Below are 18078 nucleotides of genomic sequence, written 5' to 3'. Positions count from 1 at the left end.
CCTGCCCTCGCGCCGAACACCTTCGGAATCCTGCACCTGTGCCCACCGCCTTACTTGCACAAGATTTAAGGTTGATAAATATGGTTTGTGGCCTTTGTTTCATTAATTTTTCCTCTCGACCTGCGAAGAAAGGTGTGTTGGAACACTTCATGTTAGCAATCTTGTTTTTGATGTTAACAAAACTTGTTATTAAGTTTCTAATGATTTACCGAGTGTGCAGATGTTGTAACTGATCGAACTGATCAGTTACCGAGCCTAAACTGAAGCTATCGAAGATGTAAACTGAAAAGTGCCAACTGATTGATCGAACTGAACCAATATAATTAAAGTATCAAGAGCAGTTCAACTGGTGGTTCAGAAGAAGACGTTCGAAAGCCCAGCCAGTTGATGAAGAGCCCAACTGACAAGTTCAACTGAATCAGTGAAATCAGCTCAGCTGACAAGTCAACTGATTTCACCTCAACAATTCCAGACCAGTTCAACTGACCAGTTCAGAACATCAGTTAGGAGCGAACCAGTTTGCAGATACGACAAGCTTAATCCAGCTGTGCACAAAGTTACAAAAGCTATTGTACGATCATAGTACAATAAGAGACGTTGCAGCAGCACTTAAAGCCAAATGTTCCAGATATCTATTTTGGAGAACAAATTCAAACTGCAACGGATTCATTCAATGAGTCTCACTGTACGTTCAGCCAAACGCCTATAAATAGAGCCGAAGTTCAGTGAAGACGATGATGAGAGTTGATGGAAATACAGAGAGGGCACGCTTATTGCATATCAGCTTTAAAGAAGCAATCAGCCCTGTTTTCTGAGGGAACACTTCAACGTGTTATCAGCGTAAATTAGAAGCATATTTCTCTCAGTATGTGAGAACACTTTCGGGTAGTTCACAGAGATCAGTTCTCACACACGCACACACCACCACTCAAATTCCGTCTTGCACAATGACGTAAAACATGTGTATGTAGTCTTTCTCACCTAGACATTAAAGAAGTGTTGGTTGGAAGGTGATGCCTTCAGTCTAGACTAGGAGTTCAGTTAGGCAGTGGGTAAGTCCTAAGCTGGGTGGGTTATTACAGTTGATGTAATTAATCAAAGTCTTCTAGTGGATCCTACCCGAGGTGGTAGAAGGGGTGACGTAGGAGCAGTTGAAGTCTCCGAACATCCATAAACATATCTTGTGTTATTTCTGTTTAACTGCTTGTTTTTGTTCTTAACTGATTTGATAAGTTCAGCTGATATCAGTTCAGTTCTGTCCATAACTGAATTGATATAAGCCATAACCGATCCCTAACTATTTCCAGTCATTCAGTTACACAAGATATAAAATATATCAGTGTTTCTCAACGAAGGATTATTTCGAGTGTTTTTCGTTTGGTTTAATACCAAACTCGATCTAATTCATCGGTGTATATTTTCTTAGAACACGAGCTATTGCAGCTCATCAACGTTTTAGAGGATCCTCCCGATCCAACAAGGTGAGAAGTCAAGCTCTATGAATCAAAAACACATCGAAACGTCATTGAAACTCAAAAAGAACATATTCGAAATCATCGTGTTGAGAGCATTCTTTGATGTAATGTTCTCTTTGATTTAATACCTTTATTTATTGAATTGATGAAAAAGCATGTATTTGAATTCGAAATCAATATATGCGATACAATAGCTGACGAGAAACTAAATTTCAGAGTCAGAATTAAATTATATTACGATTTCAATTTTATATGAATTTTCAATGTTTGAAAACAATTATAGAACTTGAAATTTTGATTGTAAATGAATAGATGTATATTAATGAGTGTATAATAATGAGTTATTGTGATTTATAGTACGATATAATTATTTTAATAATGTCAATGTTAAATTGAATAGCGTAGAACAAATTGATACGTTCAAATATGCTATTAGAATTGCATTTTAATGATTTAATTAATTGAAATGAATATTTGAATTATATAGATTGATTTTTGTATTGAAATCCTAATTTTAAATAGAGCTACATTAAACAGCGAACGAAGAATCGAGGTATATTGCGACTGATTAACAAACGACATGTATCTGTATCATATGATATATGATTGATTCCTTTGACTAAAATTATATGTCTATATGCCTTATTTGTTGATTTTACATCGCATACATGAATATTTATGATTGGTAGATCGATGTATAATTAAATATTTTGTTAACACACATCATTATTTTATACATTCATCGATACATGACATGCACATTGAGCTATTACGCTTGGATATTTTTTATATCATTGAATTTTGAGATTGATTATAGGTTTTGAGCACGATATTATGTTTGACATTATGTGCCCCATAAAAACATGATCATTTGTGATCCTCTCTGATTGATTGGTTGAGATTTGAGATTTGATGGTGCTTTTATGATGCTATATATGGATATTCTCTTATACTTGACATCATGATATATGCTCAGTGGATGAGCATTGGACCTGATACCTCCACAACATGCATGCATTGCATATCATATGTCATTGTATTGATACATATTGTATTTACTATGGTTATTCTATGGAGAGTTTTGCTCACATCCAACGGGGCTATTGTTGTATTTATATGTAGACAATGGTAGGTTTTCCAGGTTATCAGGAGACCAAAAATGATACTTCAAGAGGGAGTCAAGTCTGAGTTGAGGTTGAGTAGTTTATTCTGATATATATATATGTATCTATATACCTGAACATGTCTTGGAGATATGATTTGTTTGTATGTAGTTGATTTCAGTCATGTGTTAACTTATTTCAGATATCTAACGCTTTCAGCCATTTCCACAATAAGGATCCATGGAAAATCCAACTAAGGTAAAATATATTTTGTTAATTTTTATTATATTTGGTTTTGATTTCTCTACAATTGAATCGGATGAGATTTGACTTAAATTACTTTTCTAATGTTAACTCTTTTAATCCAATTAAAATCCAAAAATCCATTTCTTGTATTGCTATAAAATACGAAGGGATGTATAAAGTAGTAACAACATCTCGATTATTGTATATTTGTTTTAAATCTAACTTTGGATGTGTAAATTTGTTCAAGACTAATGCTTAATTTTTTTTATGAATTTGCCAAACTTGATAAAAACATCTGCTATATTTAATGAATAGAAGCAACATAATAAGAGAAATTGGTGTTAGAGTAGGTGTCCAACAAGCCAAATTGTGGCTCGGATTTTATTGACTATAATGTAAAACAATCTTTATTTTAATAATTATTACGATTTTATTCGATTATGGCATTATACTTTATCTGTATACACATGCAAACTGCATAGATAAAGTCCTTGAATATACAATAGGTACCATGAGGTCTGCATCGCAACGTAAGATCATGAAACTTATTAGGAAGTGTGCCGTATATTCTAAACATGTTCCTAATCGATTCAGCCGCCTAAAACGAGGATAAAGATCGCTCGAGCTCGAGACTAACATATGTGGTGTAAACGCCATGTTTCATTGGCAAGGGCATGGAGATGTCCATTCACACATACGGGTGATCATATGATGATGCACTGAACAACCCTCCCTCGGACTATCCAGTGGTTCCCAATTATCGAGTGGAATAGTCCATAGTTATGATTGTACACAATTAGTCCTTTGACCAGGGACAATGTAAGGGCTATACGTAATAGCATGCACTTTGATCCATTTATCGACTCCATCGAGGGTCATCAGGAGGCGAGGTTGGGTGTGATTTCGAAATACGTAGGAGCAAATGCATTGTAGTCAGGGATTCATCGTTCGCCTATTGGTGAAGATATCCTATGTGATCTGATGAGTTAATAGTGTAAGGAGTCTCTGGCCAGAGCAAGAAATGTACTTTAGGGAAAAGTTTTTCCTAGTTGCACATGTCATGCCTCTATAAGTACTCAAAGATAAATCGCATTGTTATCGAATTCATATGCAACTCTCGATACACCAATGGTTGCAGATTTTATCGGGATATATGTGTTGAAGGGACCGTACTGTACGCTAACTATGACTAAAAGGTTCTTACAGGCACTATCAGTGAAACCTAGAAGATCATGAGGCGATGCTTAGGGATGTAATCGAGTCGAGCCGAGCCGAACTCTTGAATGTTTGAGCTTGGTTCGTTTATAATCGAGCCGAGCTCGAGCTTTATTTAACGAATATATGCATGGCTCACGAGCTTATTCAAGCCTTTATCGAGCCTAAACAAACTTAATAATATGAATTATAAATTTAAATTTTCATTAAATTAATTAAAAAGTAAATTATATATTTAAAGAAAAATATATTATTCTTATTAAAATTTGTAAATTTATTATAATAATAAATTTAATAGATTTTTCTATATATTTCATGAATAATATGTAAAATTAATAAATCAAATATCAAAAATATTATTTTTTCATCTAAAAAATTACCCATGAACTTACCAACGAACATGTTCACGAGCTAACGAGCCGAATACTGTAAAGCTTGAGTTTGGTTTGTTTAACTTAACGAGCCTCATAACGAGCTTCGAATAGCTCACAAACGGTTTGGTTCGTTTACATCCCTAGCGATGCTATTAGATGCTCTTACCATGATCCGATGGGTGCGATCATAAATAAGTTCTGACATTCTTGATCAAAGAGTTGATTAAAAGAATGAGGTTAACTAGAGTAAACCCGAATAAGAATAAATGTTATTCCGAATCTCATGGAGATGTGAACCCACGACTAGCTATATCCCTGAACCATTGAAGGTCACACAAGTATCATATTCTGTGTTCCCGTTGAGATAGTCAAATTTCAAGGAGTTGGAATTTGACGACTATAGTTTGATGGAGATCAAACAACAAGCTTATAAAGGAGTTTATGAGCTTATTCCATATGATGGAAGAAATGAAAGTTAGCATTATTGCTAAATAAAGAAGGATAATGGAACTGTCTGTTTTGTGAAGGAGTTCACTAAAACTGGCAGCTGCCCAATATGGTAAGTGAAAATTTGATATTCGAAATTTTTGATTTTCATTATATGAACAAGACTTGTATCATTGATACATTGGCGCTCTCAGATCGTCGATTGGGGGCTATAATAAGTTTGGAATCATTTATTTAGTGAATTTGGAATTTACTAATTAAATAAGTGGTGCTAGTAGTGGTGACTACTAACATGTACAAATTCTCATAAATATTCTAGAGGAGTCTAGAATTAAATTAACCGAGGATTTAATTTATAAATTAAATAATGGTTATTTCATTTAATATACATATACATGTACATATTTTATATGATGATATAAAATCTGTGTATATGATATTATTATATCATGTATTATTAAAGGTTATTAAATATATTATATATTAATTAAATGAGAATTTAATTATAATAAAAATATAGAATTCTAATTAGATTAGGAGTCTCACTCTATAGATATACCACAAGAGGGCATAATTAAATAGAGACTTGTTTTCCATAAAATTCCTTCCCAATTAAAAAAAAAAAGGTCACGGCCACCATAAGGAAAATTGGAAGAGATTTTGGCAATAAAAAGCAAATTTGTTTTGCTTAATATTTGATTAAGAATCAATATTATTAGTTAATATTTTATTAAAAATCAATTAAGATTCTAAACAAAATCTTCCCAATTCTTCAATAAAAAACTCTCGGCCACTTCATTATTTTTATGAGAAAAACATTCGGCCACTTTGCAAAAAGGTGAAGAAAAATTGACAGCAATGCACTGTTTCTGAATTTTGGAAATCGGAAGGCTATAGTCTAACGTACAAATCGCTTGTAATTTCTAGTGCAATCCAAGCGAGGAACATTGCTTGAACACACGACGTCCAAGCAAAAAAAATTTAAACCTTCCCTGCGTTTTGGGTGCGAGACTACTATCGCACAACAATTGGAATTAACAGTAATTCTTCCGAGCAACTCAATTTTTTGTTGAATTTATACTCTTGGAAGTTCTGTAATGGAATTGAACCACGCTCTTTGCTTTTGTTTTGCAGCTATGGAAAAAGATAAAAACTTTGGCCGGGTCTGGTCAGCACTTACAAACATTGGAATTCCCTCCCGAATATTTATATCATATACGTTGATACAAAAGTCTCCCCGCATTGGAATAATAGTCTTCTTCTCCAACAATTGTCGTCATCACTTCACTTCTAAGGCAGAGAGGTAGCTGATCAGGATTTCAAGCTGTTTAATCTTTTATTTTTGTCGATTATTATGATTCTTAGGATATCATGGTTCGTGGTATGATGTTAATTTCGTTATAAATTGCTTTTTTGATCCATTACTCGTTTAGGTTGTTTACGTTTATATTGTTGATCTTTTTTAATTTATTTGAGAGACCCATTTGTTGCTTGAATTGAAATGGATGTTGTGTGAATTGAATTCGTTCTCTTTTGCGAAATATGTTGCGATTTTTACATTTTTTTTTGGTATTTGAATTGAACTGGCTGCACGAGTCACGCGCTTGTTCTCATGGGTCATTATGAGTGTAGAATTCTAATTTGATCTGTTGATTCCATTATTGGAACAGTTCATATTCCTAGTGGGGTTTTTGGGCTTTGACTGTATTGTTTTTATCATTAGGACTCGAGGAAAGCAGAATTGGTCGGGGATTTGTTGAGCGTGTGTTGAAAACATGAGTGACAATTTGATGGATAAGGTCAGCGCCTTGGGTGAGCGCTTGAAGATTGGAGGGACCGAGATGGGACAGAAGATTAGTGCCGGTATGAGCTCGATGAGTTTCAAGATGAAGGAATTATTCCAAGGACCAAACCAAGCAGACAAAGTAGTTGAGGAAGCCACTGCTGAAACTTTGGACGGGCCTGATTGGGCCATCAATCTTGAACTCTGTGACATGATAAACCACGAGAGGATCAGTAGCACTGAATTGATCAGGGGAATAAAGAAAAGAATTTTGTTTAATAGCCCTGGGGTTCAGTTTTTAGCTCTGGTGTTGCTCGAAACTGTCGTGAAGAATTGTGAAAAGGCATTTTCAGAGGTTGCTGCCGAGAGGGTGTTGGATGAGATGGTGAAGCTGATTGATGACCCCCAAACTGTGGTCAACAACAGGAATAAGGCTCTGTTGCTGATAGAATCCTGGGGCGAATCTTCAAACGAGCTGCGTTACTTGCCTGTTTATGACGAGACTTACAAGGTACATTTGCAGTTTTAAGTCTAATTTGCCTTAGTTCGGTAATTATTTTGGTTGTTTTATCCATTTCTACCTAAAACTTATTAAAATAGAACAATATTTCAAGCATGATATTTCATGTCCATGAATTGAGCTCTTCTTATGGGATGGACATTTGTAGTCTGCGAAGGTATTTAGATATCAAGTTTCCTCAATTAATTTTTTTCTCACTGTCCCATTACCATCCAAAATGTTATCTGAATTCTTTTATCTGTTCATTTTGCTATGTAGAAGTTTTTTGAGTTGTTATTCGCGTGCCAATGGATGTTCATTGTGATAATATTCTTTTGAATTGTAATTGACGGAGTAGTAATAAATAATTAGTACACTGATCTCTTATAGAACTATAGGCAACTGGAAAAATCTAGGATGGTCGACGAACTTGTTTTGGACAGAATATAGTTGTTGAACACTTTCTTTAGCCATTTGTGTAGTGGACTTACAAATTCATGTGAAAGCAAGACATAACAAGCTTTGCCTCGGCACCACTTATGCACGAAAAGAGACTGTGGTCTGTCTGGTGTGTACTTCTATTTTGTCTAAGACCAATCTTCCCCCCAATTCAGAGTTTGAAATCAAGAGGGATACGATTTCCTGATCGAGATGATGAGAGTCTGGCTCCTATATTTACTCCTCCAAGATCCGTGACAACCTCGGAGTCAAATGCTAGTCTTGCACAACAACTCCATCATAATATTCCTGCTCAACGCTTTTCAGCAGAACACACCAAGGAGGCATTTGATGTGGCTCGAAACAGCTTAGAGCTTCTCGGCACTGTATTGTCTTCTTCTCCACAGCAAGATGCTCTGCAGGTACTGTTACTGAGTTATGACTTACATCAAACTTTTACATTTAGCCATGTAAGAAACTCTTTATACTTCAGGATTGGTTTATTTGTGTACACATTGTTCATTTGTGGCGACGGGGCAAGAAATTGTGTGTTTGTTCTTGATTTAAAGATACATATTAGTTTTGTATTACTGGTTATTTAACAACAATTTTATGGTCGATAGAAGTAGTTCTGAATCAGCTATTATTGCCTTTTTTTTCTTAGTCTGATTTTACATTCAACTTGGATTGCAGGATGACCTGACCATCGTGCTATTACAACAATGTCATGAATCCCAGTACACTGTTCGAAGGATCATCGAGACAGCTGGAGAGAATGAGGCCTTGCTGTTTGAAGCACTGAACGTGAATGATGAGATTCAAAAGGTTCTATCCAAGTACGAAGATATGCAAAAACCATTAGTGGTAGCACTGGAACCTGAGCCTGCTATGATTCCAGTCGCTGTAGAGCCGATGACTCTCCTCTTGGAGGGAAAGAAGAAGCTCTTATCAGGAATCATCTGGTACTCCACATGGAACCCACCAAGGGACGGAACAATGACGAGCTGCTGGACGATCTTGATGAGATGATATTTGGTAAGAAAAATGGTGGTACATCGGAACAGACACAGGACACCAAGAAACAGCATCCAGCCAAAGATGATCTCATTACCTTTTGATCGCAATGAGTACATGTTTGATATTTAGAAGCGCTCGATGCTTTTGCTTTTATGATTCTTGGAACATAGAGAAGGAGAAAGAATCTGATTCTTGATTTCGTGAAATTTGGATTCAATTTTTCACATCTGTGTATGATATTGGTAGGAAGACTGGAACTGCACTTGCTATGCATGTACATCACAAAGTTGTCGAGCAAGCATTTGAATTAATCAAGTTTGGAATTGGGTTTTTACAAATTTATCTCTCTTGATTTAAAAATAAAAACAAATTAAATTGAGTTTTTGATGAAGGGGTTTGTTTAATCAAGGCACAGCCATTTTTTAAAATTTTAGAATATAAATTAATTGAAACAATTACAATATCAAAGATCAGCACTTCAATTTTTTTACCAAATTACATGAATTTTGATGCAAAAACTTGATAAAATGTATTTAGCAACATGTATTTATTATCCATGTGAAAGTTAAGTACACGAATACCACGTAAAATCAATGTTTTCATTACATTATCATTCCATTCCATCATATCAAGTATGACGGAAATCATCGAATTACTGTCTGTGTTATAAATGTAGGATGGTTGGTTCAAAAATACACTTCTATAAATGACATTATTTATTTTACATGCATGATGATTATTAATTAGAATTTTTAATGTGATAATAATTATTAATCAGTGCCAAAAAATAAAATGAATATAACATATATATATTTTTACCCCTAAAACTTTATTTTGAATAATGTTAAAAAATATATTTAATATTTGAATAATAATTTATTTTGTTTGAATTGATGTTTACGTAATAATGATTATGTTTCTTGTTAAAAAAAATAATAAATTAAATTCATAATGATTTTTTTTTAAGAAACAAAGAGTTAACTTTTGATTATTATATTAACTCTAATTAAATTTTTAACTTAATTAATTAATTGTCATCTTCGCTTTCTTCTCCCATCTTCTCTTTTCTTCTCCGTCGACGCACATCTTCTGTTTAAAATTAGGTTACCAGCTCCGAAATAAAAAAAACCATTAAACCAACCATCTACCCTCAACTGGTTCCGCATTACATTAAATCCAACTTCACCACCTCCGTTTCGTGTATTCTTCTTGCTCATTCCTTAGATTTAGATCTAAATCTACTCCAACTCTTACTCGATTTCTCTGTATTTGAAACCGCCTCTGTATTTGAAGAAAAAAGTCCGTCAGTACAAGTAAGTTTCTCCATTTTCCTTGGACCCCATCGTTTAGCCAATTCAAATTTTTAATTGACCTGGTTGCTGATGATACCTAGAAATAGAAACAAGAGTCCACCCAAAAGAATTGGTCGACCAACAAATTTTGGGTCGAGCAAGAAGAATTTTCTTGGTCGACCAACAAAATTTGTGGTCGGCGTGGTGTGGCCACGCTTAATTTTTTTATATATATAAATATTTGTCTATTCTAATTATCCTTGGTGAAATTTGTAGGATATGCCTACAGTTATTGTTATTCATATCGATAGTAAATGGGAAGTGAGTGAAGAGCTGATATATAAATGGAATCAGGGTCCAATGCAAAGTTTGTTGCTATTCCAGCAGATGATGATATTTGTTATTTTGAAAATTTTAAAAGTGAACTATATAGAGCTGGGAAAGTAGACGGTACTTCTAACTTGAGGTTGAGTATCTCCTAGAGTTTTCGTGCAACAATCAACCAATTTATATAGAGAATGACCATGATTTGAAAGCATATTTGTATTTTGGTTGTCCGAAAACTAGGCCAGTGCTTCAAATTGAAATTGAACATGTTGCTTTTTTTTATGTTTCTGATAATGTGCACGGAGTTGGTATTGATGAATACAATAGTATTTTTAACGAACAGAGACATTTTGATGATTATTTTCACTTGAATATTGTTTCTTTGGATCGTAATAATAGCAGCGAATTTTTCGACGAAGCACATAATGTGGATGTATCCATGTGGATCGTAGTAACATGGCTGAGATATACGATGATGCACGTGATGTGAATGTCATCCATGACGTTGAGGGTCGAGGCAAATATGGTTTGCAACTAATGACGCAAATGTGGTTGCAGATGTGTATATTGGTAATGACACATTTTCATTCGCAGATGGTTCGAACTTGTTTGTTGGTCAAGAATTTTCAAACATAGAAGCGATGAAAAAAGAGTTAAGTAGAATCAGTTTGGAAGCTTGCTTTGAATTTGAGACTGTAAAAAGTAGCCAAAAAGTGTACTCCGTAAAATGTATAGTGTCTAATTGTAAGTGGAGAATCTGGACCTCAAAGATTAAGAATGATTCACATGCATTCTCCGTTCGGACATATTGCAATACACACACATGTGGTTTTGACAAGGAGATGCAAGAGAATCAGCGGACCAAGTTCGGTTGTTGTTCGTTATATGTTGGTGGATAATTTCCAAGGTCATCCATTGTCAATTGTACCAAAAGCGGTGATGGCGATGATGCACAATAATATGAATGCTGATATATCATATTATAAGGCTTGGAGAGAAAAAGAACTAGCAGAAAATGTTTTGAAAGGTGATCCTTCGAAGAGTTTTACTGTATTGCCTTGTTATTTGCACATGGTTGAGAAGATGAATCGAGGAAGCATAACATACATATGTGTCGACGAGGAAAATCGATTCAAGTATATATTTCTTGCCTTTGGTGCATGCGTCAGGGGATATCGAGTATGCGGAAAGTTGTATCAATTGATGGTACGTGGTTGAACGGCAAGTATAATGGTGTTTTGCTCGTGGCATAGGCACAAGATGGAAATTATCATCAATATCCTTTGGCGTGAGGAATAGTAGATGTTGAGTGTACTTCTTCGTGGAGGTTGGTTATTAACGAAGTTGTTAGAAGTAGTACCAGACGAGGATGAACTGGTGATAATTTCAGACATAAATCATGAAATCATTAATGCGGTTTCTAGTGTCTATAGAAATGCGCATCATGGCATTGTACGTGGCATTTATCCAAAAACTTGAAAACTAGATGCAAAAAAAGGGTGCAACCGAAATGTCTCTACACATTGCAAAAATTTATAAGCATGTCGAGTTTGATATTGCATACAATGATTTTAGAAATAGATATCCTAAGGCCGCACATTTTTTGGACAAGAGATATTCAGTTGATCGATGGACTTGAGCATATTGTCCAAAAACACGTTACAACATTATGAAGACAAACGAGGTTGAGTCGATCAATGCTAGACTACTTGAAGAGAGGAAGATTCCAATCATTGTACTTTTAGATTCTTTGCAGAAACTAGCCTCGTCTTGGTTTGCCGATATCGCCACGCATCAATTGAAGCTAACACTATTCTGACACCTACCATCGAGGGGATTCATCGTAGCAGGTTCATTGATGCCCAAAGAATGTGAGTTTTTGAATTAGGACATCTTGAGTTTGATGTTAGGAGCCACATATATTCGGCCATAGTGGACCTGGAATAAAAAAGATGCACATGCTGAGTATTTGATATTGATAGAATCTCATGTGCTCATGTCATTGCAGCCAGTTGGTTAGCCAAGATTGATTTATATGGTTTGTGTTCAGAGTACTATTCTACGATGACATTGTGCATGACTTATTCAGAGACTGTGTATCCAGTTCCTGATGAAAGTGAATGGCCACGCAACATAATTTTCCAGTGGTATTGCCTCATTTGTTAGAGAGAGACTAGGCAGAAGAAAACAGAAGAGATTTCCTTTGATTGGTGAATTCAACAAAAGATAAAAGCAGATTCATCATTTGGGTCGACCTGGAGCAACATGGGTCGACCCAAAGTTAAATGCGACGACCAAAAAGCAACAACAAGGGTCGACCCAAAAGTGCCAGTCTTCGGGTCGACCCAAAAGTTACAGTCTTTGGGTCGACCCAAAAGTTACAAGGTCGATCCAAAGACGGGATCAACTTGGTCGAGCTTTGTTGGCTACATCAATTTTGGTTTTGGGTCGATCCAAAAGGCTGAAACTTTGGGTCGGCCCAAATTGCTAGATAATTGCTGCTTTGTCGGCCCAACAGTTGTGAAATTTTGATTCACATGTTAAAAATATAACATAATTGTGAAATTATGATTCATATGTTAAAAAATGAAACATAAATGTGAAATTCTTAAAAAAACGTAACATAGTTTGAAATTATGATTCATATGTTAAAACATGTAACATAATTGTGAAATTGAGATTCATATGTTAAAAAATGTAACATAATTGTAAAAATCTTACAAAACTTAACATAGTTGTGGAATTTGATTCATATGTTAAAATGTAACATAATTGTGAAATTGAGATTCATATGTTAAAAAATGTAACGTAATTGTGAAATTGAGATTAATATGTTAAAAAATGTAACATAATTGTGAAATTCTTAAAAAACGTAACATAGTTGTGAAATTTTGATTTATATGTTAAAACATGTAACATAATTATGAAATTGAGATTCATATGTTAAAAAATGTAACATACTTGTGAAATTCTTAAAAAAATGTAACATAGTTGTGAAATTGTGATTCATATAAAAACATGTAACATAATTGTGAAATTCTTAAAAAATGTAAAATAGTTGTGAAATTGTGATTCATATGTTAAAACATGTAACATAATTGTGAAATTCTTAAAAAATGTAATATAGTTGTGAAATTGTGATTCATATGTTAAAACATGTAACATAATTGTGAAATTCTTAAAACATATAACATAGTTGTGAAATTATTTGATTCATATGTAAAAAACCTTAAATCCTAAACCCTAAATCAACAGGGTCGACCCTAAATCACCATGATCGACCGGTGTCGACCCAGATCAACATGGTCGATTCACAAATCATTATGATCGACCCAGATCAACATGGTTGGTCGACCACAAATGAACATAGTCGACCCAGATCAACATTGTTGGTCGACCAGTGTCGACCCAGAACAACATGATCGACCCACAAATGAACATGGTCGACCCAGATCAACATGGTTGCTCGACCAGTGTCGACCCAGATCAACATGGTCGACCCAAAAATACCAGAGTCGACCCAAAAGCAAGCATATCAACCCACAATCAACATGTTCGACCCAAGAAACAACAAATTTTTTTAACAAAATTCAACTTTAAACAAACAAAATTGGACTAAATGAATCACAAATTTTAAACAAACAAAATTCGACTATAAACAATGTCCAATGATTATCAAACATATTACATGCTAAAAAATATCTGAACTCAGATACCACTCTATCATCTAAATATAGTACTATTTGCTCACTCTTCCTCAACAAAGCATATCCAGCAACAGCTAATACAAATGCTCCTGAATCTTTGCTGTAAAAGTAAAAAGAATACTGAAGTTTTTTTATAATAGAATTATGAATAAAATTATTAGTCTATATATCAATGCTAAACATACTACACATTAGAGATAGGACAATGTATTGTTTAATATTGGATCTGAATTCATCATGTAGTTTTATATACCATGGTCTCTCGGGATGTGGGTTGTTCACAACAATGGATAGCAGACGAGCAGAGTTTATAAGCATAGGCTCTATGTCCTCATTCAGAGCTTTGAAGTTGGGGTCGTGCCTTCACTGCAAGTCAAATATAATGCACTTATTGACCCTTGCCACGAGTTTTAGCAAAAACCAGCGCCCATCTGTGTGGACATGGATGATAATTCTTCATGCATTTTCCCACGAGAGGCACGGTCATTCTGGATCAATACCTTTCACTATACCCACCAGATTTGTGTTGACAACGTTATCTTTATCTTCGGCCAATACTGACATCGAAGTGTAGAAATTCATATCCATCAACGACACATCTGGTGACATCACTTCAGGATGTCGGATCAGCATCTCAAGCAATCCACATAGAGCTTCTCCGATGTGCTGAATTCGACAGAAGAATAGGTTTTCAAAGTTTAAAAAAGTAAGTGTTCTACAAAATATGAGTTGTAAATGCTTACAGAGACAGTGACATGCGATTTCGCGATCGCCATGAGCCCTTAGAATGACTTTTCATATTCGAAGTAAAAACCTGGAATCCTATTAGACGAACGGACGAACATCGATGCCCTAACTCGCGCCAGCGAGTTGTTTACCTACAAAGTCACGCTCACCGCAAATGGCCTCACACCGTCATCTATAATTTCCCCAAACTGACGGTTCTTTGCGTAAATTGATAAATTATAACAACTTTAATGCAAATATGAATAGATAAGGTGTGGTGTACTAACATCTCGACGTGGTCGCCTCGCCACCTGACATAACCGCATCAGGAGTCACTTGAATATATAAAATAAAAAGTTTATTGTTTAATATACTATACATAATATAAAATCAAAAAATGCATTACCTCACCTTCGGAGTATTCTTCTGTTATTATTGGAAGGCTAGACTCAAATATCCGTTGTGGGTGTGCTTGGCTACTACTGCCAATTTCCCTAGCCTTATTATCATCCACACCTAACAGTATACATCAAACAAATTAAAATTAGAATGACAATTATAATAAATCAATCTCTTACGTAAACATAAATATAATTAATAAAATTAACTCACCAAAATCTGTCTCGGATGATTTCCTCTTCCACCCTCTGTTATAGGCTATGCTATAATCTCTCTCCTGATGCAATGGCGTCGGAGACCTGATCTCAACAACACCTGGCGTGTGAGACCTGATCTCAGCAAAACCGACTCTAATTTGTTCGGTCAAACTCGATCTCAACTCATCGAAAGCCAGATTTATATTCCTGATACACGCCCTGGTCTCAATAATCATGCTATCATCTAAATACGCATAGACGTAACGGAATCCTCCAATGCAATCAACAGCCTCTCGAAACGATGCTCCAGTGGTAATGGGCGGCGGGAAGGATTGAGTCCAAAGTGGACTTTAGGACCCGTACGTATGGGAGAACTGGTGCTGGAACTGAATCTAGTGGCATCACCAGAACGGGTGCTGGAACATCCGGAGAAGAATGTGCGTAAGGGGTGCTGGAACCATCCGGAGATAAAGGCGTGTGCTGGACTGAGGGAGACTCCAGAAGGTATTCGCTACATATGACTGTTTGACCCTACCTCCACAGCTCGACTACCCGAGTGATGACCGCATCGGGCGCAGAATCAACAAAAACCCCGGTCGTATAATACGGTGAAACGAGCTCCTCAGGAGTAGGAGTCAAACATCCAAGACAATCCTACATTTAATTAATAACGTATAAGATTAATTAAAAATTATGTCTACAATTATTATATCAAATCAATTCATATTACTTACATCTATAGCACAGTCACCAAAGGCTGCACTGACATCAACATCAGATGGGGCACAGTTTGAGGGCCACGTGTTAGTCACCCACTGAAACATCATGGGCAACATCAAACCGTCCACATCTCTTCTCTTTGCAAACCTTTGTGCTACGCTCGGATAATATTCATAAGCGAGGATCTGTAACATAAATTTCAAACAATGTAAGTAGTATAAATAAAGATAACAAATCCACTTTAACATTCAAAAAGTAATATACCTGCAGAGGCAGAACAAAACCACCGAAAAGAAAGCTGCCATCAACTTCTTTCCGACCCTGTGCCTTAGTGAGGCAAGTATATCGCCCTAAAAGGTCCTTCTTCAAACATCAGACCGCGTCACGATACGCTACTCTACCCCATAAGTGTTAAACATATCCAAATCATCTACAAGCCTCAAGTATTTAGGGTCGATCTTCATCGTCTTTTCCTAGTCCCCTCACCAAGACGGTACAACAGAAGTAAAGACTAGCCATGTTTAACTTCTCCACATCTATATCAGTCTCATTCTGCACTTGGACACTGATCTTTGCCTCCAAATCACTCAAAAATATCTCAAACTTACCGGCAAAGTGTGTGGTTCCAAAGACACCTCTATTGGTAGATTTTCGGGCTCTATAGCGCAATCGAGACCGTTATTAAACAATACTCTAACAAAAAAAATCTAACTGGCATCTTGCATACGACCATACACAACCCATCACTACCAGTATCAACTATCTGATTTGTAAGGACCGTGTATCGTATTATCGTAAATCCTGTATGATTATCGATAATTTATGAAATTGTCATGTGATTATGTATTTGATGTATATCGTGACAATGAAAATGAGAAAATAAGTATCGAATATGAATTGATGTTGTAAGAGCTCGAGTGGAGAAGCCGGACGCCAATATAGTACAAAAATCAATATTTGTACAGAACGTGTGGCGCCCGGGCGGTAGAAAATGATCGCCCGAGCGCCAGGATATATGAAATTTGTGTTCGGGCAGAATGTTCCGCGCCCGAGCGATAACTTTTGACCGCCCGAGCGCGGTACAAGTGATAGTCGGGGGCAGAATGTCTCGCGTCGGGCGCGAGAATTTTACGCCCGAGCGCGAGAACGGTGGTGATAAGAACGAGACTTCTGCTTTACTCTTTCTTCATTTCTTACCGGGGCTTCGAGAGAAAAGAAGGGAAACTTGATTTCTTTTGTCTGAATCGACTTCGAAACGCTGTCTAAACGCGAAACCAATTATATATTCGGAATCATCGTGTCGAGGGCTTCTGATTGAGGTAAATTTCTTCTGGTTCCAGCAGCTCTAAATATCAAAGTGCTGGAATAGCATGTATTTGAAGTTGAAATTCCTATATGTAGTAGAATAACCGACAATAAACTCATATTCGAAGTCGGAATTGAATTATGATATGATTATGATTTGATATGAATTTTTGAAGTTTCAAAAGATATTTGAAACTCATATTAATGACTTTGGATTATGTTATTGATTGGAATGAGTATGTTATTGATGTAGATAAAGTATTATATCGATATCTTCAGGCTACATCAACTGGAAACGAAGAATTGAGGTATGTAGCGACCGGATAACATACGACAGATATCTGTATTATATTATATGTTAGATTGGTTTGATTGATTGGAATGAGAATATATGTCTATATGCCTTATTTGTTGAGTTTATGTGGCATACATGACATTGTGATTGGAATATCGATGTATAAAATAAATGTTTTGTTAACACATTGTTTGATGCATACATCGATACATGACATGCACGTTGAGCTATGATCCTTGGATACCCTGATATGATTTGATTGGATTCTGGGGTTTGTGAACATAATGCTATGTTTGGTATTATATGACCCTTAAAGCATAGACATTTGTGGCCCCGACGATTGATATGAGATTTGAGATTTGATGGCACTTCGTCGACGCTATCATACAAGTATCCTAATTGAGGCCGTGTGCCAGCTCGAGCATTGATTTGATAGCGATCCATTTGATTCTGACATGTGCTCAGTGGATGGGAATTTGACCTGATACCTCCACGACATACATGCATTGCATA

At 35.8% G+C, this 18078-nt stretch overlaps 1 protein-coding gene and 1 pseudogene across 1 annotated transcript; one reads left to right on the top strand and one right to left on the bottom strand.

Annotated features, from left to right (window-relative positions):
- Positions 1 to 2795: 2795 nt before the first annotated feature.
- Positions 2796 to 8912, top strand: LOC142532980 (TOM1-like protein 1; annotated as a pseudogene).
- Positions 8913 to 15671: 6759 nt separating this feature from the next.
- On the bottom strand, positions 15672 to 16429 carry LOC142532355 (uncharacterized). Its single transcript, XM_075638669.1, has 4 exons — positions 16367 to 16429; positions 16230 to 16286; positions 15980 to 16150; positions 15672 to 15899 (listed from the first exon to the last, which is right to left on the bottom strand). The coding sequence occupies exons 1-4, from the start codon at positions 16427 to 16429 to the stop codon at positions 15777 to 15779; spliced, it is 414 nt and encodes a 137-aa protein (XP_075494784.1). The 3' UTR covers positions 15672 to 15776.
- Positions 16430 to 18078: the final 1649 nt, after the last annotated feature.

This window comes from Primulina tabacum, chromosome 18 (assembly GCF_025594145.1).
Source record: "Primulina tabacum isolate GXHZ01 chromosome 18, ASM2559414v2, whole genome shotgun sequence".
In the NCBI taxonomy this organism is placed as follows: Eukaryota; Viridiplantae; Streptophyta; class Magnoliopsida; order Lamiales; family Gesneriaceae; genus Primulina; species Primulina tabacum.
Note: the sequence above shows the minus strand (reverse complement) of the source record. Positions and strands in the feature narration are given on the sequence as shown.

Excerpts from the sequence above, each read along its gene's own strand:
- LOC142532355 (XM_075638669.1), bottom strand. The coding sequence starts at position 16,429 with ATGAAGATCGACCCTAAATACTTGAGGCTTGTAGATGATTTGGATATG. Across the intron at positions 16,151-16,229 it reads GTTTTGTTCTGCCTCTGCAG|ATCCTCGCTTATGAATATTA; the intron begins GTATATTACTTT and ends TTTATGTTACAG. Across the intron at positions 15,900-15,979 it reads TTGGTGACTGTGCTATAGAT|GATTGTCTTGGATGTTTGAC; the intron begins GTAAGTAATATG and ends AATTAAATGTAG.